The 24,207-nt window shown below is 41.8% G+C and overlaps 2 protein-coding genes across 6 annotated transcripts in view; one reads left to right on the top strand and one right to left on the bottom strand.

Annotated features, from left to right (window-relative positions):
* The window catches only part of Cenpj (centromere protein J), a 53,262-nt gene extending 52,438 nt beyond the window's left edge, over positions 1–824 (top strand). For 2 of the 3 annotated variants that reach the window (XM_032917229.1, XM_032917230.1), the window contains one exon: positions 482–824. In XM_032917229.1, the coding sequence (XP_032773120.1) occupies positions 482–674 (193 nt within the window). In that variant the 3' untranslated portion in view covers positions 675–824. The remainder of the gene's footprint in view (positions 1–481) is intronic. The other variant, XR_004389595.1, reaches the window with a different exon arrangement.
* A 1,049-nt stretch (positions 825–1,873) lies between these two features.
* The window catches only part of Rnf17 (ring finger protein 17), a 118,738-nt gene continuing 96,404 nt past the window's right edge, over positions 1,874–24,207 (bottom strand). For 2 of the 3 annotated variants that reach the window (XM_032917897.1, XM_032917898.1), the window contains exons 26-35: positions 22,113–22,276; positions 18,690–18,809; positions 16,823–16,903; positions 14,827–14,952; positions 12,922–12,978; positions 10,016–10,132; positions 7,987–8,155; positions 5,783–5,918; positions 4,343–4,532; positions 2,575–2,673 (exon numbers count right to left, since the gene is read on the bottom strand). In XM_032917897.1, the coding sequence (XP_032773788.1) occupies positions 2,575–2,673; positions 4,343–4,532; positions 5,783–5,918; positions 7,987–8,155; positions 10,016–10,132; positions 12,922–12,978; positions 14,827–14,952; positions 16,823–16,903; positions 18,690–18,809; positions 22,113–22,276 (1,259 nt within the window). Of the gene's footprint in view, positions 2,093–2,573; positions 2,674–4,342; positions 4,533–5,782; positions 5,919–7,986; positions 8,156–10,015; positions 10,133–12,921; positions 12,979–14,826; positions 14,953–16,822; positions 16,904–18,689; positions 18,810–22,112; positions 22,277–24,207 lie in introns of those variants that run through there. The other variant, XM_032917896.1, reaches the window with a different exon arrangement.

The following is a 24,207-nucleotide window of genomic DNA, read 5'->3' on the forward strand; positions in this document are numbered from 1 at the left end:
CCAAATCTTGCTTCTCTGGCATGGTGGGAGAACTGGGTTCTGATGAAGAAGACTTGTGCTTGCCTGTTGACATCTGGTTATCTCTGATGTTAGTTAGTCTTGCTGTCTCTGTCTGGAGCTTGTCCTTCCTGTGAGGGCCAGTGATCTTAGGAGTGAGAGCACTCCTAGGAGACCAGCCCTCCCTAGGCAGGATTTGGGTCTGTAGAGCTGTGGGCCTTAGCTCTGAGTGTAGATGGAGACTGGAAGGATCCTGTCCCAGGCTGCTCTTAAGTTCCGGTGCGCTTCTGGCAGTTCCCTCTTTGAACAAAGTGGGGTCTCATCTGTGGGCTTAGGAGTTGAGAATGCTCCTGGGAGACCAGTTCTCTGCGGGCAGGCTTTGGGTCCGTAGGGTTGTGGGACAGCCTTAGCTCTGGGTGCAGATGGAGACCATAAGGATATATACAGTTTTTAAAGAAATTATATTCTGGTTTAAATTTTACAGTGATGGCAACAAAATCATAGAGTTTAATAATGGCCAAAGAGAGCTCCACACTGCCCAGTTCAAGAGACGAGAATACCCCGATGGGACTGTTAAGACTGTCTATGCAAATGGTCATCAGGAGACAAAGTACACCTCTGGCCGAGTCAGAGTGAAGGACAAAGATGGTAATGTGCTAATGGACACAGAAATGTGAAAGGTCTTTGTGGGATTAATCATGAAGTAACACTAAATGGTTTTCTGTTCAGAGGATGTACATTTCTTATGTGTTCAGTTGTTTAATTTATATAACGTGTGTCTAAATAAAAAGATTATGTTTGAATTTTAAAATTAAAGTTTTGCTATACAGTCTCTGTTTTACATTATTTGAAACACAAAAGCTGCTTATCTAGTGTATGTATCTTTCTATAGTTAGGAAAACATTATTACTTTGTTGTAAACTATATAATAAAAAAAAATATATATATATATATATATATTTTTTTTTTGCCTTTTGAAGACCAGTCTCCACTATGTACCACCACACATGGCTTGTACAGGTTTTCAAAATAAGAAAAGCCAAGAATAAAAGAAGTATACCAAATACTTGTTCCATGGGATGTGAACTAAGAAGTGAAAGCCAAAACAGTACTGCAGCCAAATCTGAGATGAAAACTGCCACCCGTACAAAGGCTCAGGACTTGTACAAGAATAGAGACAAGCACCGAGGGCCAGACCATGTACTAACAAATCTTAGGCGAAAACAGTTACAACCAGGATGCTACATAACTTGTCAAAAGCAGCAGGAAGTAGCTGGTGTGTGCCAACCACAGCCCCCTGTTATTACTGTTATTACCAGAGGCGGTAGGCAGCACACACAAGCTATGCTCAAAGAAAGGGAAAGTTGCCCATTGTACCTTTATGACTAGAACAACAGGTCTTGGCAGTTACTCATTAAAAAAATAGCCATTCTGCGTGATTTAAGAAAGAAATGTGAAAAGCAAAAGCTATATTACTTTAGGCTGCAGAAGAAGACATGAGGCATACACTTTAAAGGAAATGGTGGTGTGAACTGCCATCTTCAGGAATGTGTAGCTACTTTTTCAAAAGTAACTGCCCCCTGACCCAGCAAATCTCTCTACTGTGCACATATAAGTAAACCTCTCACACAATTAAGAAACAACAAAAAGCGTCCAGTAACTGACAACAGACCATGCACTCAGATGGGCAGTGAGGACCATGAGAATGCTACCTAGGTTTCCCATTACTCAGCAAAACCACACAGACTTACGAAGTCATTACAGACACCATCCCAATTATACTCACCTCTAAGTGAGGTGCTCATGGGTGAGACATTTCGGGACCTTAGACAATTCTGCTATTCCTTAAGCAGAAGCTTAATAACATGAACTAAAGTTTCTATATGGCTAATTTTTATTTTGAAATTACAATAAAAATAAAAACAAAACAATGTTTCAAAGAAAACATTAACTTTTCACACAATTCCTTAACAATTTACCAAGTAAGACTAAAGGAGGAAAAAAAGACAGCACTGCAGAACAAGATAAAATCAAACCTGAAATGGTACAAATCTAACAAAACTTTTTCTGGACAGCTGCAGGAGCTCTTGTACACCTGAAAGACAAAAAGTATTCCTTTAAAGTTGGCCTCAACGCTGTCCTCCGTTCTGGCTGACTAGGAATTTAGCTAGCTAGGGCCCCAGTGGTTCTGTATGCCTTCCATTTGGTACTGAGCCTAAATTATTTGTGGTACAAGTCGTCCTGTTCTGCTTGCCCCACACCCACTTCTACATTGATAATGGTATTCAAGAGGTAGAAAGGCCTCAGGCAACAAAGTATGGAAGAGAGTTCTTTTTTTTTTTTTTTTTTTTTTTTTTTTTTGAGCTGGGGACCGACCCCAGGGCCTTGCGCTTCCAAGGTAAGCGCTCTACCCCTGAGCTAAATCCCCAGCCCCGGAAGAGAGTTTTTATAGAATGTCACCTTTGAGAAATAATATGAGATGCATTTATAAGCAATTAAGCATTAATCTCTGTGGTCACAGCAGTCCTGTGCAGACACACGTGATGACTGAACAGGAGACTAACAAGTACACTTACATCATTCATCTTTATCTGCAAGCCCCATTTCTACCAAGGACATGTGAACTGGGTATTGTTCATCTTCATATAATGTCACTATCTGTTCTGGTGCCTGAGCCTAAAATTGAAAGATAGTTATCAGAAAAACAATGTACACACCTGTAATGTTGTGGTAACACACCTATAATCCTAACACTCAGGAGGCAGAAGCAGGAAGTTCACCAACTACAAAAACTAACACCAACAAACAAAACACAATACTGTCTTTGGTGCCCTTTCCCTCCCTGCTCTGGCTGCTCTCCCAGGGAGAGAGGCACAGGACTCATTCATACTCTACTTTCAGAGGGCAAACCTAATGGTTTCCTGCTAAATCCTATTCCTTCCATTCTCCTCTGCCTAGATAGTCAATAGTCTTACTATTTTAGAATGTAAAGCTTCCTTTACATTCTATACACCATATACTTTATCTACTATGTAGAGGCTAAAATTGGGCTGTTATTCATAGAAGTGAAGAAATGCATATTTGTAATAAATATTTGACCTGTCTGTATTTTTTCACTTATTTAGAAACACCTTTCATGAACTATGTATATGCTAGTGCACAGATAACAGGACTGTCCAAAAGCATTTTCTAGTAATGGCCTTGTCTTGTGAGTTCATCCCTGTGGAAGGCAGTATACAGGATTCTTTGTCCTAGCACCTGACAACACAAAGGAGGGAGGCAGGCAGGCCTGAATACCAGTTGCAAGGACCAAGGTTAACTCACAGACACCTTCTATACCATCATCCCAGCCCAGGGCCATGTCAAGGAGGAAGTTTATCAACTCTGGGTTTTATAATATTGAGCTAAAACCCAAAAACAAATTTGTGTGTGTGTGTGTGTTTGTGTAAGGATAAAAAAATGTTCAGTTCTAGAACACCATGCAAAACTAGGTTCCTGCTTGCCTGTGGGACACTATTGTACAACATAAGTTAAAAAGAGATTACTTTTCCATCTGGAGTTTTTTCTAAAATATTTTAAACTTATCTAATGTGTATGAGTTCTTTGCTATCATGTATCTAAGATCACCAAGTGTTTACAGTGCCAGCAAGCTCAGAAGAGGGCATCTGATCCCAGAACTGGGAGACTGTTGTGAGCCACCAGGAACCAGACTTGGGTCCCTCTACCTCTAATCCCTCATATCTCCAGTTCCCACCTGCAGCTTGGAAACAGGTCTAGCCACCTTACAATGCAAGCCTCTCCAGTGGAGCTCCCCTAGCTTTCAGGGTGCAGCTTGTGTGTCACTTTCTGGGCCCTGCTTACTTAGTGAGTCACTTGAGTACCTACTAACACGTTTCTTAAGCAGCTTTCCAGGTCTCTTCAGATGAAAACAGTCATTTTTATATCTCCCCCGCCCACAGTTACCTATACCTCTAGTGTACTTTGAGGCTACCTCAGATCAGTCAATGGTATGTATGCTTGTTTTCATTACCTTCAAAGTGTTTGGATTATATAAGCATATTTATTACTTTATATTACTCAATATGTATCACTTTAGGTTGTTAAAACTAGTTTTTTCTTTGGTAGGTGTGACAGGGCCCAGGGTGATGACTAACTTGTGGTAGTTAGTAGAATTCCATCCCAAGCCCCAAATAAAAACATTTTAACTTGTCTTCAGACTTCTGGAGTCCACATAGCTTTATATGCTTTAACTATTATTTTTTAAGTAGAAGCAAAACACTTTATGAAGTTAATAGGGCTTATGGAAATAGCTTTGAAATGGTTTGGCTAATTAAGACATAGTTACCACAGAGGAAGCATAAAGTTGTTTCCCTTGGAGACAGTCTATCATAGTCCACAACGCCTCCATGCTCCACCTGGGACAGTAGGGTATTCTTGTTTTTCCCGAGTCATTCAAGGGAGGTTTAAACCCTGCCAAGAGCACCTTTATGGCTTGGGCTGGGTACTGCATAAGCTGAATAGGAATCTGACGTAATCTGTTACAAGAGAGTGATAAAATGATCAGAATGCCATGATTTAAATCTCAGTGAAAGCTCTATCATATTACTCTCAGTAGAACACAGGAGGAAAGCTTCATGATACTGGATTTGGCAAAGATGACATAGCCAAAAAAAAGTCAGAAAAGCCAAAACCTCTTGGGCACTGTTAGTGATGTACAGTTGTGGGAGTTACTTAGGTAGTAAAAACAGAATGTGGCCCAGCCAATCCAGCCAATCCCATCTCCTGTTTACACTCCAAACACTGGAAGCAGGGTCTCAAGGCACCGTATGCTTGTATTCACTACGGTCTTGCTCAGATTGGAAAAAGTAAACATCCCAGCGTCAGTCAGCCCATGAAGAGTGTCTGAGGTTTGACAGACATGTCCAGATAACTGCCTTAGGAAGTGACCTGTGGCATGTGCACATGGGTGAACCTTGAAGACTAGGCACAGAAAGGACAGAAAGTGGGCTAGGTGAGGGTGAAATGGATCATGGCTGATGGAAGACTTTCTGTGTAGATTGATTAAAAATGATTGGAAAATGTAAAATTCAATAATACTGTGAATGTATTTAGAAGCCGATTAATCTAAATAAATACTGAGTATATCTACATACTGAGATGGTGAACCTATGCATATCTTATCAAGATTATAAACCTATGCTAAAAATTCCTAATTTGGGGGCTCAAGATCAAGAGGTTAGTGGTTAAGAGCATATACCGCGCTCTTGCAGAAGACCCAACTTTGAGATCCAGCACCCATGTTTGATGGCTCACAACTCCCTGTAAGTCTAGCCACATGGGGATTTGATATTTATGGCCTCTACATAATTAATAAAAACAAATGTATTTAAAATACTCAATCTGGGCTGGTGAGACAGCTCAGCGGGTTGGTGGTTTGCTGCTAAGGAGCCTGAGATCTGGTTCAGTTCTAGAATCCCATGTGGTGGAAGGAGAAAAATAACTTCAGGAGATTTCATTTACTTTTTATTTTATGACATCATTGTATACATTCCTCTCTAGAACAGGGCATGGAAGAGAACACACATTAAGATTAAAAGGGTGCATTAGCTGAAATGGAAAGCAGATGCAGTTAGAGACCCTGTCTCCAAAAGCAAGGTGGGGAGGAATAGAAGACACCAGTATTGACCTTGGACCTCTGCATAGGCATACACCCACAAAGAAATATATACCACACACATAAATATGCTTTAAACAGCATCTTATCCCACTTTTTCTTTCCCTTTACCTGTTTATTGTCAACTTCTCTGTGGACCCATAATCAACAAACAATACCAGGACAGATAGAGGGTTAAATTCCTTAATGGAAACAATTTTTGCTCTATACCATAAACCATCAGCATATTCTGCAAGGCAAGGCATCTCTGGAAAGGCAGACAAAGGAGACAAGTGACAGAACTGTTACTGGTTGTCTTCCACAATTTTAACACAAAAAGTACAAAGAAATGTAGAACCACGTGGTCACTACACAGAGCTGACTATTGTGGTGGCTTCTCTTTTTCCTCCCTACATTTTATCCAGCTTTCTTACTAATGTCTAAGGTTGCTCTGAAGAAAGGCAGTTGCCCACCCTCAGAGTTCCTAGGTGCATTTCCACACAGGCGACATCACATTGCCAAGGGCTGGGAATGAAGCTCATAGGCAGAGCTCCTGCTCAGCACGAGCAGAGCCCTGGGTTAGATGCTCAGTGCTAAGAATGAAAACAATCTTGGAGGCGTTGAAGTACCCAGACGTTACTTTGTGCCCGACTATGATTTCCCTGGAGGTATGAATGAGGAGGGATTTTTCTTTCTGGGCTGTCAGTGTGTACACACAAAGCTCATCTAGTAAGTTTTCTCTTACACTCCTTTGGTAACTATGAGGCCTATGTGCACAGTGCCCTTCCAATTGCTGCTGATGCACCTGACGGGTACCTGCTCACAGTGCTTCTGTAAAATGGTGAGGAGGAGGGGGTGCTGCTCCATGCTGGGAAAGGTAAGAGAAGACCTCCAATAAGGGAGACCTGAGCAACACACTTTAAATGTGCTAGACAGTCAGAGGGAAGAACACTCCAAGCAAAAGGATCTGTAAGCAGTAATCAGCCAAAAACAGTTATGGCCTATTAGAGCTTATTAAACTAATTAAATCAGGCGAGAAGTTCGACTGACTTATTTTTCATTTGTTTAAACATACTCTGATACACAACAGACCAAGAATAAAGATAGCTCTGTATAGGGCATGTGGACCACATTACAAACACTAAGAACTCACCAAGGGTGAGTGAGCTCAGACTCGTATCTGTCTGTGTTCCTGCTCTGGAACACATGTTCCAGACACTCCGCTAAGGACTCCGGGTGCTGAGTCATGTAGCCTGACGCCAGAGTTCTCCACGCTAATATATCCAGACAGCCCTGAACCTTCAGCCAATGAGCCTCCCCTTCCTGGGTATTCCTTCCCACCAGAGGTATTTAATCCCTGCTTCACCCTGAATAAAGTGTATGCATTCACACCCACCATCAAATAAACAAGTATGAACAAGCAAGGGTCATCTCAGAAAGCTGCCTGGAGAAGGCTTTCAACTAAAGAGCCCAGCCTAAGACTCGCCAGAAAGGCTTTCCCTCTAGCCTCTCCGGTACTCTTGGCCTCCCTTCTCAACCAGACCTGATTCCCCCAATCTGGGACTCACTTCCTCTTCCTGCCTGAGGGTGAGCTTAGACTTCATACCTGTTCCTGACTTCTCCTCTTAACCCCTTCTCTAGACGATACTCTGGTGATGCCTGGGTGCCCAGAAAGCAGACCAGGAACCACCATGGACCTGTTTTGGACTTTGCCCTGCTCCTGGCAGTGTGCCAGTGGTGTCCAGGCACCCCTGGTAGAGGGAAATGTACGGTAGCCCTATGCCCCACACAGAAAATGTGTAGCTATGATTGCCTTCAGGGGCTGTCAACAGCAAGCGGGCACACTTTCCTCAGAAGAGAACCGCAGCAGTTCAGTAAAGAAGTGAAGAACGATTATGAAGGACACTAAGAATGTTAACTGATCTTGACAAATCATCGCAGCTCGAGCCTCTACTTCCAAAGTTGTCATTTTAGGTGATTTGTAGTCAAAGTCATTACCACTGTAGTCTGAAAGTCAACGGTCACAGTTTGAGCTAGTGGTAAAGCCTCAGACTTAAAAACAATCGTCTTTATGTGACTGTACCCTCAATTTCCAACTCACCAGAGTCATGCAGAGTGGAACTGTCCCCATAGGAGTGGTAAGTTCCTTAACCCACTTGGGTCACCTTGCTAATCTAGAAAATGTGTGTCTTTAGAATTTGGAGCTCATACACGTGATGATACATATGCTGAGGAGAGGAAATTCCAGTTAACGTTATACATAGCCCGTTGGCCTCCCTGTGGTGTTGATAGAGGCGAATCTCACCAAGCTCCCAGGCACTCAGAACACAGCATACCTGAGCTAAAATCCGTGAGGGGAGGAAAGGTCTCCACATTCTTGTTCAATCTCTGCAGTGCTTCCTCCAGGCTCTCAGACTCCGGCTCCCAGCTGACTCCACTGTCGTCCGTGTCACCATGATTGTTAAGCTGAGTACAGCTTTCTACAGAGTCCAGGCAAATATACACCTACCCGGGAGAGGCAGGGGAGAAGGGAAACCAACCTTGCAGAGTCTGACATTTCTGGAATACACTTCCAGCCAGAGCCCAGTGACCCTGGTCTCCTGCTACATGGCCCTGTACAGTGCTCTCTGCGTCCTGCCATACTGATCTTGTACCAAGAGACCACATGGAAGTGACCGTGTGGCTGTGAAGACTGGCTGTAGAGATGGGAACCAGGAAGGCATTCTTGTAGCAATCCCTAAAAGGGTCCTAGAGCCAGCATTGGGCCTTCTGGACATGTCACATGAGTATTTACTTATTCTGAGACAGGGTGTCATGCAGCTGACCTTGGCCTCAACTCCTAATCATTTGCATCCACCTCCTGCGTTCAAATTGCAGGTGTGTCTCCCCATGCCTGCCAATGTGACCTTCAGAAGTGGGGTCTGTAGCCTCATCTGAACCTCGACTGTAATATCATGTACTCTTGAGCTCGACTCAATCAAGCAACTCTCTGGTTTTTGACCCTAATGTGCACTTTTAAATTAAAAATTATTTTACACATGTTATGGGGGAGGCACATAGGTATCAGAGCACATGTGTGGAGATCAGTTTTCTCCTTCCACCGTGTGGGTTCTGGGGATTGATCTCACACTATCAGGCTTGATACGGGATGCACTGAGCCATTTTTCTAGCTCCAGTATGTGATGTTCTAAGCTGCTAAGTTTGGAGTAATCTGTCACATAGCAACAAATAATACAAAAATTATACAAACATTATACAACTAAGAGAGGTCATCCAAAGCATGTAAGTAGACAACCTCCCCTCCCCCTTCTTGCCTGTTCCCTTGCAAAGGCAAGGGCTGCCAGTGCTTCCTGATGCTTTCCCCTCACCTTCTTGTCAGCCAGGGACATCAACTAAATTTTCTTTAGTGCATTTATTCAATCAATAGTTACTAATTGACTACTATATATCAGGTATTCCCTAGGTTCTAAGGATATAATAAAGAAGAGACTAAACCCCCATTTTCATGGACTTATTACCCTCTAGAGAGGAAGGCAGCCAAACACCATGAATAGGACAATGTGGGAAACAGCTTAAGAAACTCAGAAAATCATGGAGTAGGGAAAAGCACTCGAGCTCGGTGCAGGGAGAGACACAGGAGTGAGATATTCAATGTTTCACAGGGAAAAGATCAACTTAAAAATATAACTAATCTGTCAAATAGGATATGCTCACTTGGGCTATTCATTTGGGGCTGGACAAAAAGCTCAGTGGTTAAGGACACGGAGGGCTGCTCTTCCAGAGGACTCAGGTTTGAATCCAACACCCATGTGCTGGTTTACAACAATCTATAACCCCACTTACTGATGATCTGCAGCAAACTCTGACCTCTGAAGCAAAACACTCATAAATAAAAATAAATTTAAAGTAAACATTTTAAAATTAATCTCAGGCTGGAGAAATGCTCAGTGGCTTAGAGTAGCTGTTGCTTTTCCAGAGGACCTGAGTTTTATTCTCAGTACCCACAAAATGACTCAAAGCCATTTAACTCCAATTTCAGGAGACTTGATGGACCTCTTCTGATTTCCACGGGCATAAGGAATGCATGTGGTGCACACACATACATGCAGGCAGAAACTATGAATACATTTACATTTATAAAAATCTAAGCACTCCATATAAACATGTGGAAAAGTAAAGGACGTCAACTCTGGGAAATCAGCAGGGGCTTAAGAAACACCAGTGTCCTGAAGACCTAACAGAACGGGGCTAAGTGGAGGCCACCTATCCCCACTGTCGAGCTAGGAAGATGGAGAAGAGACAGTGTTTGAGACGGAGACACCTGCAGTGTCCCTGAGCCTTATTCCCAGCCAGCCTGGCGCGTACTTCATCAGGTGAGACGATATGCTTCACTTGCACCGCATAGAGCTCCTCTGGTGGGGGCAGAAGTGAAGACAGATATGGTGGTAAAATGGGAGCCTCCATTTCAGGCAAAAGCAAGTCCTAAAACACCACACACAAAGTTTAATTTTAGAATACCAATCATGAAAATTAACATAAAACTTTATTATGGTGTCAACTTATTCAATTACCATGAACCAAGCTCTTCTATGTACCAGATACCAAAAAACAAAAACAAAAAAACCAAAACCAACCAACCAAGCAAACTAACAAAGGTCACGAGCAGCAGGTGGGATGACTCCTGGTCTGTGGCAGGGGAGACATGGAGTGTGGTTGACAAGTGCTCAAAGTGGCACTTATTAAGAGTACTGGGATGCTGAATGAAGTACAGATGGATGCTGAAGTACAGAGGGACAGTCCCCCCCCCCCACACCTTTATTTGAGACAGTGCCTTACTATGTAGCCCAGGTTGGTCTGGAGTTCACAGAGATCAGCCTGTCTCTGCCTCCCAAATGCTCGAATTAAAGGTTTATATATCCATGTGGGGCAGGGGAGGGGGACTTATTCCACTGCATGTATTTGCTTTTGTAACAGGTAGTTACTGCATAAGAAAACTAAAATAACACATGAAATGCTCACAAGAGGTAAGTTAAAGTAAGACGGTTCTTAAGTTCTATAAAGTATAAGGGAAAAACAAACGCATTCAATTCTCAAGAGGCTCATGGGAATCAGCAGTAAAGCGAAGGAGTGTACAGTGTAGGTGCAGGGTATCTGCAAAGGCCAGCAGTATCTTTCTCCTTAGGAATGTAGTAACATAAAAAAGTCATCATAGTCAACCGTGTAGGTTACTTTGTTACTGTTTAATATTTCCAAGTGGGGGTAAAATATCTAAACACAGGAAAGTTTTATACAAAGTGGCACCCATTTTGTAATTTTACTTTTTACAAAGTAAGAACCACTTCACATTTTATAAACATAGAAATGAAACTGTGCCAAGAAGGCTTAACTCCTCCTCGGGGTATAGTTCAATGGCAGTTTGCCTAGCATTTGTGAGGCACCAGGACCTGATCACCACACCTTAAAACCCAAGTGACAGAAAAACTCTTCCGGAATCAAAACTGATGCAAAGGACAAAAAGGACAAATTGGGTTTCATTAAATTGAAAAGCTCTGGAAGCAGTGGTTGTGGGTTGGAGGAGCGAGGTTTGGAGCAATGGCTCAGTGGTTAAAGAACACTCACTGCTCTTGTAGAGGAACTGAGCTTAGTTCCCAGTTATAACAGCCTGTGACTGCTACAGCTTTAAGGGATGTGATGTCCTCTTCTGGTCTCTGAAGACATCTACACTCTTGTGCACAAACCCACATAGGTACTCACACACATAATTAGAATAATAAAATCAGTCTGGTGTAATAAAGGGCAAGCTATAGATTTGGGCACTCAGCACTCAGGAGATTGAGGCAGGAGGACTACTATAAATTTAAGGTCAGTTTAAATTACATAGGGAAGCCTAGGTTAGCCTGGGCTAATTTGCAAGGACTTGTTTTACAAAACATACCAAAAAAATGTCAACTCACATCTGAAAAGAACTTGTATATAACATATATGAAGAATTCCTACAACTAGAATAAAAAAGATAATTTGAATTTTTCTAAAAAACATTAAAAATATTAACCCCATGGGAAAAGTTCAACAACTAGTCAAAAAAAAAAAAAAAAAAAAAAAAGATAAAACACAATGATAAGTTACTTGACGTGTAGCCTAAGATGGGAAAGAAAAGTCCTCACCAATGCGGAGGATACGAAGAAACCTGCACACCCTGATTTGTGGGCACAGCAGTGACGTCACTGTGCAGAATGGTCTCAAGCTCCTTGAGGTCTCAAACCTACTGATCATCAGACTGAGCATGTTTCCTCCTGCACACCCTGAGGAAGCTTACACAAGCTTATACATAATGCTCGTGGAAAGTAGTGCCCACAGTCACACTGTCCCTCAGCAGGCAAGTGAATGGAGCCTTTGCTTGATATTGAACAGAATCCAGTACTGCTACATATTACATGCACAACCGACTGAGAGGGCTGGCTAAGCCCATACACGTGCTTATCTACAGACTTGATGGCCTGAATTTAATCCCTAGGACCCAGATGGGGAAGGACCTAACTGACTCCCTCAAGATGTCCTGTGACCTCCTAATGTGGGATATGGCATGTGCATACCTCCTCCCAATAAATAAATGTAATAAAAATAAGAACTATTATTTTTAAAAAGAAAGAAAAAGGTGAAGGGAAAAGGAGGACAAAGGAGCAGGCTGTTTGACTTTACTGAGTAGGAAGACGCACAGACTGAGTGTTTACCAAACGCTGAGGAGGGGAGGATGGAAAATGATGTTTTCCTTCTTTTTAGCCTGCTCTTGATTTAGTGGCATTAGCTGCACAACTCACTGAGTACTGAGTCCAACGAATTACACGAATTTATAGTATGTAAATAGTAGCTCGATAGAGAGGACATGAGAAGGAAATGATTCTAGATTTTCACCTTTTAAAGTATTCTTTTAATGAAAAGATGTGGCTGGGCATGTGGCACCACCTTTAATAGCAGCACTTGGAAGGCAGAGATAGGTAGATTTTGGTGAGTTTGAGGCTTTCTGGTCTACATAGTTTCATAGTGAGACCCTGTCTCCCATTTGTTCTTAATTTACTTTTTAGTCGTTATGTGTGGTGAGCAAGTGCAGAGGGTGGGCATGTGTGACAGTCAGAAGACAACTCCTGAGAGCCAGGCCTCTCCTTCTGTCATCTGGTTCTGGGTATTAAACTCGGGTGTCTGCTTGGCCATGAATCTGAATCAGATCCTTTCTCCTGATGAAAGGCTTTAAAAATATCTGAGTTGTAACTTACCTCAAATCTTATTTTCCAGTTTTCATCTTCGTACTTTTTATTCTGACCTCTTGGTTTCTAAAATAATATAATATTATTCATCAGTAAAAAGCTGCTTTTATCTACTAACGAAATACTGCTTTAAGGCACGTATGTACTTTACAAAAATTAGACTGTGTAAGTCACATTGGCATTCACATAGCTTTTCAGATTAACACAGGAATATCTATTATTTACATATTCTATTTATATTCCAATTCCAAGAATCTAATTTTTTCTGAACATTTCAGTGGTGATTTCCTACCCTCCTCCTTAGTTCTAACTAAAGCAGAACCCAGAGGGAGAGACTAAACAATCTTTATAAGCACTTTTCATGAACACCCCTATGCTGTAAGGAAACAGTTGCGGTGAGGGTTATAGGCACAAAGTGACATCACAGCTTTTCTGTGACAAGACATGGTTTTCCTATTAGTTACGTTTTGAGATAGGGTCTCACTGTGTGCACTCTGTAGCACTGACCTTGCTATTTAACTAGGCCGGCCTCAGAGAGTCCCACCCCAGACTACTGGAACAAGCTTTCCTAAGGCAAACTCAGTGTGGGGATCTAAATGCCCCACGAGAATGTAAATAAGTTACAAAGGTTCCATATCCCTTATATTGGACACCAGAACAAATCTGATTTTTTGTTTAGATTTGGGGTTATTTATGCCAATATTGGTCAAGCATTGCTAAACTGAATAATTTGAAATGCTGTAAGATCTGAATGTTAGGTGACTCTGGTAGCACAGGCCTGTTAAAGCTTATAAAAGGTTGTGGTAGAGGATTCCAGGGTGCAAAGCCAGCCTACAGAGTGGGCTGAAGGCCAGACCCTATCTCAGAAGCAGAGGTGCTCAGGTAGGGCTCAGTGGCAGCATCCTGCCTAGCATGCATAAGACAAGACTGTAGGTTCTATCTTTGGGGCTTAAAAATAAGTAAGAGGCCAGAGATATGGCTCCGCTGTCAAAAGCACTTGGTTTGTTGGTAGAAGACCTGGGTTCAAATCCTAACATCTGTAACTGCAGTCCCAGGAGATCTCACACCCTCTTTCTGATGCCACTGGGACACTAGGCATGCATGTTGTCCACAACTACATGTGGAGACAAGACATTCATACCATAAAACAAAAATTAAAACAATAAAACATTTAAAATCAAGACAACACTCCTACTTATTTTCTGAGTTAGAGTCTTATGCAGCACAGGCTGACCTTAAATTTATCAGGCAGCTTAAGGATGACCTGGATCTTCTAATAACACCATTTCTACCTGTAGATGCTGGAGTTACAGGCCTGCTCCATCATGCTCAGCTAAAACTTGAATGCTAGTTCTCAATATTTTTTGGCATTCGAAACATCTTCAATTTTAGATAATAATATTTTGAGTTTTGGGTTTAGGGACATTATCTTGTAATACATGGCTTCTAGTTCAAATCAAAAGACATTTTAAGTGGGGACAGAGCCATTTACGGGCATAAAATTTTATACAGAGTTTATACAGTGTACCTCATGTTCAAACTCAACACTAGCTAACATAATCTTTATGTCTGACTAGTGTAGAAGGCAGAGAAACAATAATAGAGGTTTATGTAAATGAAATGTTTTCAGGACACATAACACACAATAATTCTTTTTCAAAAAAGAACTGAGAAATTCTTGACTTAGACACCACCACCCCCAATAGGTCAGGTCAGGTATGTAGGTCACATTCCAGACCTGCAGAATGTGGTGGCATCTGCCTGTGATCCCAGTAGCCTGAGGGATTTAAGGAGGAACAAGGATTAGGATTTTAAGGCTGACTTGAGCTACAGGAGACAAGCAAAAGACAAGAGTGTGACATTTTAATTAGAATCAACTAAAGTGTACATTATATAGAAAAACAGTTCACTTACTTCTTTAAATATCTCCTCAGTATGTTCAAAAATACAGTATTTATGATAGGCCATAAAATAAGAAAGTGACATCCCATCAAAATAGAGATGGACAGACAACTTCCCCCATGGATGGTCAGGCAATTCCTATCAAATTCAATAATGAAGACAGTTACTGCAAACACTTTACTTGGTGCCTAAGATTTTATAGTCAGCAAATATGAAACTGGGTTTCTGACAGCAGCACAGTTACACAGCTTGAGCAGTGACTCACTGCAAAGAACTTTCTCCTGATACTTTGCAGACTATGAAGCAGTAACTCTACTCTGACTTATGTAAAATATACTTGTGTATCTGTGTCGGATTTCCTAGTTACTTACTAGAAACTACAGATGGGTCATCCTTAGATGATACTAATTTATACTAAGAACAGGTTAAGAGGAGATGAAATGAATTTTAACTAAAAATCTCCAAAATGGCAGGAGCCAGAAGAAATCAACGTTCTCAAAAGGGAGATCATGATGATGCTTTAGTACGGACGACATGGTCCACACACAATGACCGTGCACGGGCATGTCCGCAGCTGGTTATGCTGACTTCATCTTTGGTAATCCCCTCCTCATTTCTATTTCCACTTTTCTCCAAATGCACATCCTCATGGAGGAAGGCGAAATGGTTTTGGGTGGCTCCATCTGCGTCTGTTTCCTACTGACAGTCATGTAGGAGCCAGGAGGAAGTACTAGAATATATTCTGTGTCAGATCCTGTGTGGCAGTGTCGGCTAGGGCCTCACAACCACATCTCTGCCACCCCTTCCAAACACTGCCATTTATACGTCTGCCCTTGGTACCTTCTCCCAGCAACAGCATGCCCTGTCTTGCCACACCTTACATTTTTTGACTGTAATGTCACCTGATCACTGTGACAGCTGCATCTCTCAATACCAGAGTTCTGTGCTGCCAAGGCCTTATCTGCCTGTATACTCTAGATGTCTCTGAGGCCACTATACCTAATCTTTTGTCTGCTCTCCACCATGATGTGGAGGCTCCACAGGCATGGTTTTTGACTGTTTTGCTCATGCCTCAGTAGCATTCCTGAGCCTGGAGGAGCATATTTAGGCAAGGCATGGAGTCAAGTGGGCTAAGGAGCACTGAGCATTCACAGTCTGTAAAACAAGTGGTGGCTTTATTGAAGGCTACGTTGTAAAGAAAGCTACCTTGACTCTGTAAAAATTAATTTCCACCTTACATTCGGAGACTTGAGGATTCTTGGAGTAACTAGGTAAGGACTTTTACTGCCAACCTTCCAGTTTAGGTGGATACTGTGGCTCTTGAATACAGAAATATTTTCCTAACCATTTTCTTCTCTCCTGCCGCCAGGCCTCCACCAGTTGTGGGCTAGCCTTATTACTTCACCGCTCAGCTTTTTATGTCATAGGGCCACTCTTGTATTCTACTCAGCATTCCTCCCCTTTCTAGCAACCTCTATCCTTCTTCCAGACTATTTCCTGAGCTGTCCCAGGATGCCTCTGCTTCCTTCTCAGGACTGTCATGGTCAATTCTTTCCCCTGCCGTCCTGCTGTGTTTGCCTTCCCATCAGTCTCCTGGCTCACTCACGCTGTTTGCAGTATGGATGGTTTGCTCCACTAACTAGGGAAGGACTCTGAGGCTAGGGACTGTGACATGCTCTGCGAGGGCTGTCTGCACCATGCACAGTGCTGTATGACAGCTGACACCACATCAACAATGTCATACTGCCTGCATTTACGTAAGGAAGTAACTATTAGTGACAAATCTTTCAATCATCCACTTTAAAGCTTATGAAACGTCTCAGCAACTTGTTCAAAATTAGGCTTGCTCAAAACAAGCATAGGAACCAAAATAGCAATGTCTTAGATGTTAACAAATAACTTATATTTACATGTGAATGTCATATGTAACATGGCCTGTCATAAAAATAGTCTTCAAATTACTTCGTGGCAAACAGTCTCACCTGACTATGTTTTAAAGTCTACTTACCATAATGTGAATGTCCACCTCTCTCTTGGAAAGCAGCTCCTGAAGCAGCTCTATGGCATCTGGCTGCCAGACATTCCCAACCTGTGTGTAGTGAACACACACACATACTTCCATAACGTGTGACCAAGGAAGAATAAAGTAAGACACAAAGAGGTAGCCATAAGCAGGGAGTGCTTGGTAGCAGAACTAAACACACGAGCATCACGGGCGGTCAGCAAAAACCATCTGTAAAGTGTCCTATTTGGGGGTTGGAGAGATGGTTCGTACCTGTGAGCTCTTCCTCCTCTTTCAGAGTACTGGAATTTGGTTCCCAGCATACATGTTGGACAGCCTACAGTTACCTGCAACTGTAGCTCCAGGACATGGACCCCCCTTCTGAACTGTGTGGGTACTCATACTTATGTATACACCCACACACCAACATGCATATATTAGAAAAAGACAAGACATCCTTTTTAAAACTCCTATTTGTCTGAGTTTCTCCATATTGTACTCAACATCTTATGCTTTCAAAGCATAAACTAAGGCAGGGGATGCAGCTTAGCTGGTAGAGTGCTTGCCTAGCACACACGAGATCCTGGACCTGACCACCAGAATCACACTGACTAGGTACAGTGGCTAGGTATGGTGAATCAGAATTCAAGGTCATCCTCTACTACAGGGGGAGTCAGAAACCAGCCTGGGCTACAAAAGATCTTTTCTCAAAAATTACAAGACCACTCCCCCAAAAGAACCCTCTAAAACAACCTCCCAAACTGAAAGAAAACATGTTAAATTTAAAACTTTAATATTTCTTAATATGCCAGAGTCTCTAGGTGAGACAACAGCCACAGGATGAATCCTTTGCAAGTAGCTCATGGATCCCAGGGATCCTCTGAATGGACACACCCAACGATATCTTGAATCACTGACACAAGGACTCATTTCCAAACCACCCAGCTGAGCCATTCCTGACCCTGGAGCCCCAAAAACTACAACAGGAAAAGGAAATGCGTTTACTGTTTGAACTTTGTTATTGCTAACACTGACTGGAGAATTGGGATCTTCTGCCTGATCAGCATAGCATGAAATATATATGTATGTATGTATGTATGTATATGTATATATATACATATACATATATATATATATATATATATATATATATGAATGATATGAATGAGCTGGTTACTCACAGGTTTTATACACTATAATATAATTTTGTAGTCTTCCTCATTAAAAGTCTGGAACTATCTTTTACTTGTAAGTATTTTTAAATTTTGTATTGGGGGTGGAGAAAAACCTCAGTGGTTAAGAACACTTACTGTTATTCTAGAGGATCTGGGTTGGTTCCCAGCATACACATGGTGTCTAACACTCGTCTCTAACTCCATCTACACGGTAGCTAAGGAGCATCTATAACTCTAGTTCAGGGACTCTAGACTCCATCTCTGGCCTCTGTGAGCACTACATGCACATGGTATAGTTGCACATATGCAGGCGAAACACTCAGCTCAGATCCATTAAAAACAAAAACAAAAGCAAACCCTTAACCAGGTATGGTTAATCTTTAATCCCAGTGCTTGGGAGGTATAAGCAGGAGAATCTCCATGAGTGTGAGGTCAGCCTGGTCTACAGAGTGAGTTCCATGACACCAAAGGCTATACAGTGAGACCCTGCCTTTAGAAACAAACAGAATAAACCCACCACCACCATCACCACCACCACCACCACCACCACCACCACCACCACCACCACCACCACCACCACCACCACCAAAAACTTAAGAGAAAAATTTGTACCACATTTGAAGGGGACTTAATTAATGCTTTAATTTCTAAAATATAAGACAATATTTAAAATTACTCACAAACTACTATGTGCTCACCGGTAAAGTCTGGTAGAGCTGACAGGGAATACAAAACTGGGGTGTGTCGGGATACAGCAGAATGGGATAAAGATGGCACTGTGGGATCTTCTCCGTGAACCCGTGGTCTAAGTACTGTACCTGGAACAGACCGAGCAAAGTTTTGGTTAAAATGCATTACTAAGGGCTGGATGATAAAAGGATTTCTAGTTTTAAAAAAGTTTTTTTACTTTTAAAAAAGTGGTTTTTACTTGGTGGTGGTGGCAGGGCGGTGGGGCGGTGGTGGCGTGGTGGGCTATGGATGACCAGTGAAGAGCACTGGCTGCTCTTCCAAGCCTAGCACCCACGTGACGGCTCACAACCTGTCTGTAACTCTGGCTTCAGGGGATCTGACACTATCTTCTGGCTCTGCTGCACACACACGGTGCACAGACCACATGCAGGCAAAACACCCGTACAACACCCGCTCTTTCTTCCTCCCTCCAAGACTGAAGACCCGGGTTTGATCCCTGGTGTGCACATAAATGTGAAAGAAAAGAACTGACTCCCCAAACTGTCCTGACTCCGACACGTGTGGCAGGAAGCATCCTCCCCACACACCCACTAATGATAAACAACATTTCAAAGTTGAACCAAGTCTTCAGGTGGCTCTAAGTGCAGCAGCAGCAGGACTGCCACAAGTTCTAGAACAACCTGAGTTACATACCAGCCATGGCTCACTAGCAAGATCCTGTCTCAAACAACAACAAGTGAGCACAAAGGAGCAGAAAGGCAAGGGCCTGTGCCTATAATCTCAGCTCTCAGGAGGCAGAGGCAGGAAGGTTTGGACCTCAAGGCCTGTTATACTACACAGTCTGAAAAAGACAAAACAAGCTGAAAGGTTGCACCCAACGGCAGGGCATCCTAGCACTCAGGAACTGAGGTAGGTGGATCACTATGAGTTAGAGGCCAGCCTGGTCTACACATTTAGTTCCAGACCAGCCAGACCTGCATATTGAGACCATGCCTTGTAAAAGGGGGAAAGGAAGATCCCACACACATATTCTGGAAAGATAACTATTAAGATTTGATTATTTTCAACAAAAAGGAAAATATATATTCTCTCATCTCAGAGAATGAAATTTCATTGTTAAAAGAGGTGTTCATACAGGTAGCCTGTAAGTCAAACATTTTAATTATTTTTAAAGCTTGGGTATTAAAGGTTGGTAAGATGACTTGGCAGGTTAAAGTGCTTGCTGAGTAAACCCGACATCTGAGTTCAATCCCTGAAACCATGTAAAGACGGAAGGAGAGACCTGACTCCACAGAGCTTCCCTCTGACTTCCACATGCAGGCAGCAGTGCACATGAGACCACACAAATGCTACACTAAACAGGGCTGGAGAGACAGCTCGGCAGGTAAGCACATGCTCTTGCAGCAGCTCTGAGTTAAGATTCCCAGCACCCACACCAAGCGGCTCACAGCTGCCACCTGTAATCCCAGCTCCTGGGGATCTGGCTCTGCAAACACGTGCACTCACTTGCACATGTCCACACACAAACACATGTGTATAATTTAAAATGTAAGTTTAAAACCCAAACCAAAACACTTGAGTATTAAATTCCTCAGGTAGCTTTCTTTTGAAATGCTTTACTTTTGATAATTCAATTGTTTAACTATCTTAAAAATAAGGAGTAGTAATAAGATTTCTCGCTTGCTGGTTTTTTGAGACACAATCTCTCTGTGTAGCTGAAAAAAAATAATGTCTGTCCAAATGTTTTTCAGTGTGGTAATGTGTTCAGGATGCAGAAGAAACTTGTAGCAAAATTGACGTTATAAAGTAAACTGTGGAGAAAATATTAAGTTATACAAAGTTGGATTTTAGCTAAGGAAGTGCTGCCTCCAAAATGACTGGATGATAAACTGTTTACTAGCCAGGCTTGTTAGAAACTCTAGGAAAGAAAATTCTGTACCACAATTGAAGTTTAGGGTTCAGTTTGGCTAATGTTTGTTTGCCAACACTGACCTCCAATTAGGCTCCATTCCCTATGAAAGAGACAGCTGTGATTTGCAAGTGGCCATTAGGCCTACTCCAATATCAAAGAACATGCCTTTGCAGGCCAGCTCAAAGGGTTAGCACAGGGTCAAAATCTCTACCACTAAGTCCCCTGTGCCCTTATCAGGAAAAGCGTAATTCTGGCAGGTGGGCAAGATGACCCTGGATAACAAGTACGGAAAAGAACAACACTGGTGTATATACTTAGAAGTAATTCTGACACTATCCTTGTTGTGTAAATCTTGTAACTGCCCGAGTGACCAGACTTTCAGTCTCCTGTCTCTGTTTAAATTGTTCCAAGAGTACAATTATTATTGGAGCTGGGACCTGAATGAGATGTAAGAACAGCAGATGTGGAATGCATAAGCTGAAAATGAATGTAAGCCTGTAGAAATCTGTTCACAGCTGGCCCCTCTTTGAGCATTAGCTAGAACCAATTGTGCACTACTATTAAAGAGTTCTTCCCTTACTAATCACTAAGTTCTTGGAGTGATGTCTCACTGGAAAAGCACAGTAATTCTACAGAATCCATAAATATAAAAGAAGCTGAAACATGAGCTATGTAATAATTATCATGTACTATCATCAAACAAGGTAAATTTCTGTCCAAAAATGAAATATGTTTTAATATTTCATCACTTAGTAAGATATGTTTATACCTATGTTTTATATTTTAATTTTTCATACATGAAGCTATTTTTTAAAAGGTTTATTTACTTTATGTATGTGAGTACACTGTTGCTGTCTTCAGACACACCAGAAAAGGACATCAGATCTCATTACAGATGGTTATGAGCCACTAGGTGGTTGCTGGGAATTGAACTCAGGACCTCTGGAAGAGCAGATGAGTCATCTCTCCAGCCCACATGAAGCTATCTTTAAAGAGTCTGAAAGAAATGCAGATACTGTCTGAAAGAAATGCAGATACTATCTCACTGCTCTGTAAGGTAAGCTAACTCATAACTTGGAAAGATAGGTCTTAAGCAAATCTGTGAAGAAGCTAAAACATTAAGTTGTTTCACTTAGCATGTGTGCACACAGGGCTACCTACCAGTTACAACTAAGTGATATGATATGTCCATTAGGCATGAGTGGCCACATCCCACCTGCAGCCATTTCTTCATTATTTACTTTCCAATCTATTTGAAACCAAAGGCTAGGTGTAGTGGTGCAGGTCTATAATCCTAGTACTTGGAGGCTCAGGTGGGAGAACACCAAATGGTGTGGATGGCATACATACTGAAACCATGTCTCAAAACAAAATCCCAAACAGAACAAAAACACCAAGAGCAACAGAAGAAAATAAAAAATTGTTACAAATAACAGTGTAACATATTTATCTTCCTAAGTTCACCAAGAGGTGTTTTAATCTAATTTCTACCATGCATTTCTCTAGTGATTAGACTCACCCGGATGGTGCCTCCCACAACCTCCATGACTTTGCCGCGGTACCACAAAGTATCAGATCCTCTCACTGCACAGGGTTCTCCCTTTTTCCAGAAATATGGCTCCAAAAGGCCAAGGCACTTTAAATTACTTTGAATTTCATCCATCATTTTTATGAGCTCAAACTCTGTAGAATTTATTGAAAATATAAGACATTGAGGAAAATGTTATTATTATGCTTTACCAACAATCTACTAGCTTCAGAATGTAGGCAGTACAAAGAATTACGATCAGCTCCCAGCAGAGGCTGTAAACATCTGATGCAGGCAGCACTTGCTGCCTGGTTTTAAGTTTTACTGTCAGGTGTGGTGTACACCTTTATCTCAGCACGTGGGAGGCAGAGGCAGGTGGATCTCTGTGAGGTTAAGGTTCACAGAGCAAGTACTAGGACAATGTAGGTGACACAGAGAAACCTTGTCCCAAAAAGCAAAACAATTTTTTTTACTAATAGCAATTGAATAATTTATCTTTGTTATTCTGAATATGCAATTACCCTAAACACTCTTTTCAATTAAACACATACCAAATAGCTTAACCAGAAAGAACTAAGGGTTTGCAGTGTCAGTTTGACAACACAGAGAAGTATAGCACAAGTCATATATTAAGTCTATGTTTAGGTAGAGAAAATACTGAAGATATGTTAAAATTCTAACTTTTCTTGTTGTGAATACATGGGTGAAGGTGCATGTGGAGGCCAGGAGACAACCATAAATGCCATTCAGTGGTCTACCTTTTTAAAATTATTTATTTTATGTATATATGAGTACACTGTAGCTGCCTTCAGACACACCAGAAGAGAGAATCAGATCCCATTACAGATGGTTGTGAGCCACCATGTGGTTGCTGAGAATTGAACTCAGGACAAAGCAAACAGGGCTCTTAATCATGGAGCCATCTCTCCAGCCAGGTCTACCTTTTTCTTACTGAGACTGGTTCTCACTCTACTGAACTAGCTATAGATTGGATTGACTGACCAGCAAACCCCAAAGATCCACTTGTCACTGTCTCATGTCACCATGCCAACTTTCAAAAATAAATGTATTTTCTGAGAGAGAGAGAGAGAGAGAGAGAGAGAGAGAGAGAGAGAGAGAGAGAGAGAGAGAGAGAGAGAGAGCTAAGAGCACACACATGCATGTTGAATGTAGAATGCTTGCTTGCCCATATGAGTGCTTGGGGAGTATGACACTGATGTCCAGATTCTCTCAATTGCTTCTTTACCTCATTTTTATTTGAGTCTAGAGATCTGAGTTCAGCAAGCTCTTTACCCACTGAGCCTTCTTCTCGACCTCACACTTGGCTTTTTAAGTGGATTCTGGAGGTGGAACTGAGGTTCATATGCTGTCTGGCAAGTACTTTCCTGACTGAACTATCCCCTGAGCCCCATCTCTATTTTTTCTTCTACTACAAATTGCTCCATTATTTCCACAGAATCTATATGCTCCCATAACTGATTCCAATGAAGGCAAGCTGTGGAGCGATTATCAGTCTTGCTTCTTTAGTTTCCCTGTCTTAAGTAGGTGTATAAACCTGAGTTTGTTCTCTGTAAATTGTGTATGACAGCATCTACCCACATTATCTGTACCCAAGAAAACTGGATGGGATACCAACTCATGACAGACAAACAGTTCTAGTAATGATTAAACATGTCAAATAAAGGTTCTAGATTTAGTTGTTTTTATTCTAGGTCTGAAGTATTCACAGGTTTTGCTTCTCAAACTAAAAAAAACTGCATTTAGGTGCTTAACATATTGGGGGAAAATGCCAGTATATTCATAGCTACTAAACCCTTATCATCAGGTGTCCCCCTAGGGAGCTGCTGAGCCTAAGACTGTGAGGGGTAGAGTCACATGAGTGAATTAGAGATCACTTCAGAAAGCACACACTGCATGTGCACACAAACCCGGGTAGCCTTAAGAAGGTTCCAAATCTTCTCAAAGGTCCCTCTACTTTCAGGTGTTTGCTGTGATTTCTTATTTTAACAAATTCAAGCTTTTATTTTTCATAGAGAACCTCCAAATGCACTGATTTATGACTGTTCTTTTTGCTCTGTGATTATTA

The sequence above is a fragment of the Rattus rattus genome, chromosome 12 (genome assembly GCF_011064425.1).
Source record: "Rattus rattus isolate New Zealand chromosome 12, Rrattus_CSIRO_v1, whole genome shotgun sequence".
Lineage (NCBI taxonomy): Eukaryota > Metazoa > Chordata > Mammalia > Rodentia > Muridae > Rattus > Rattus rattus.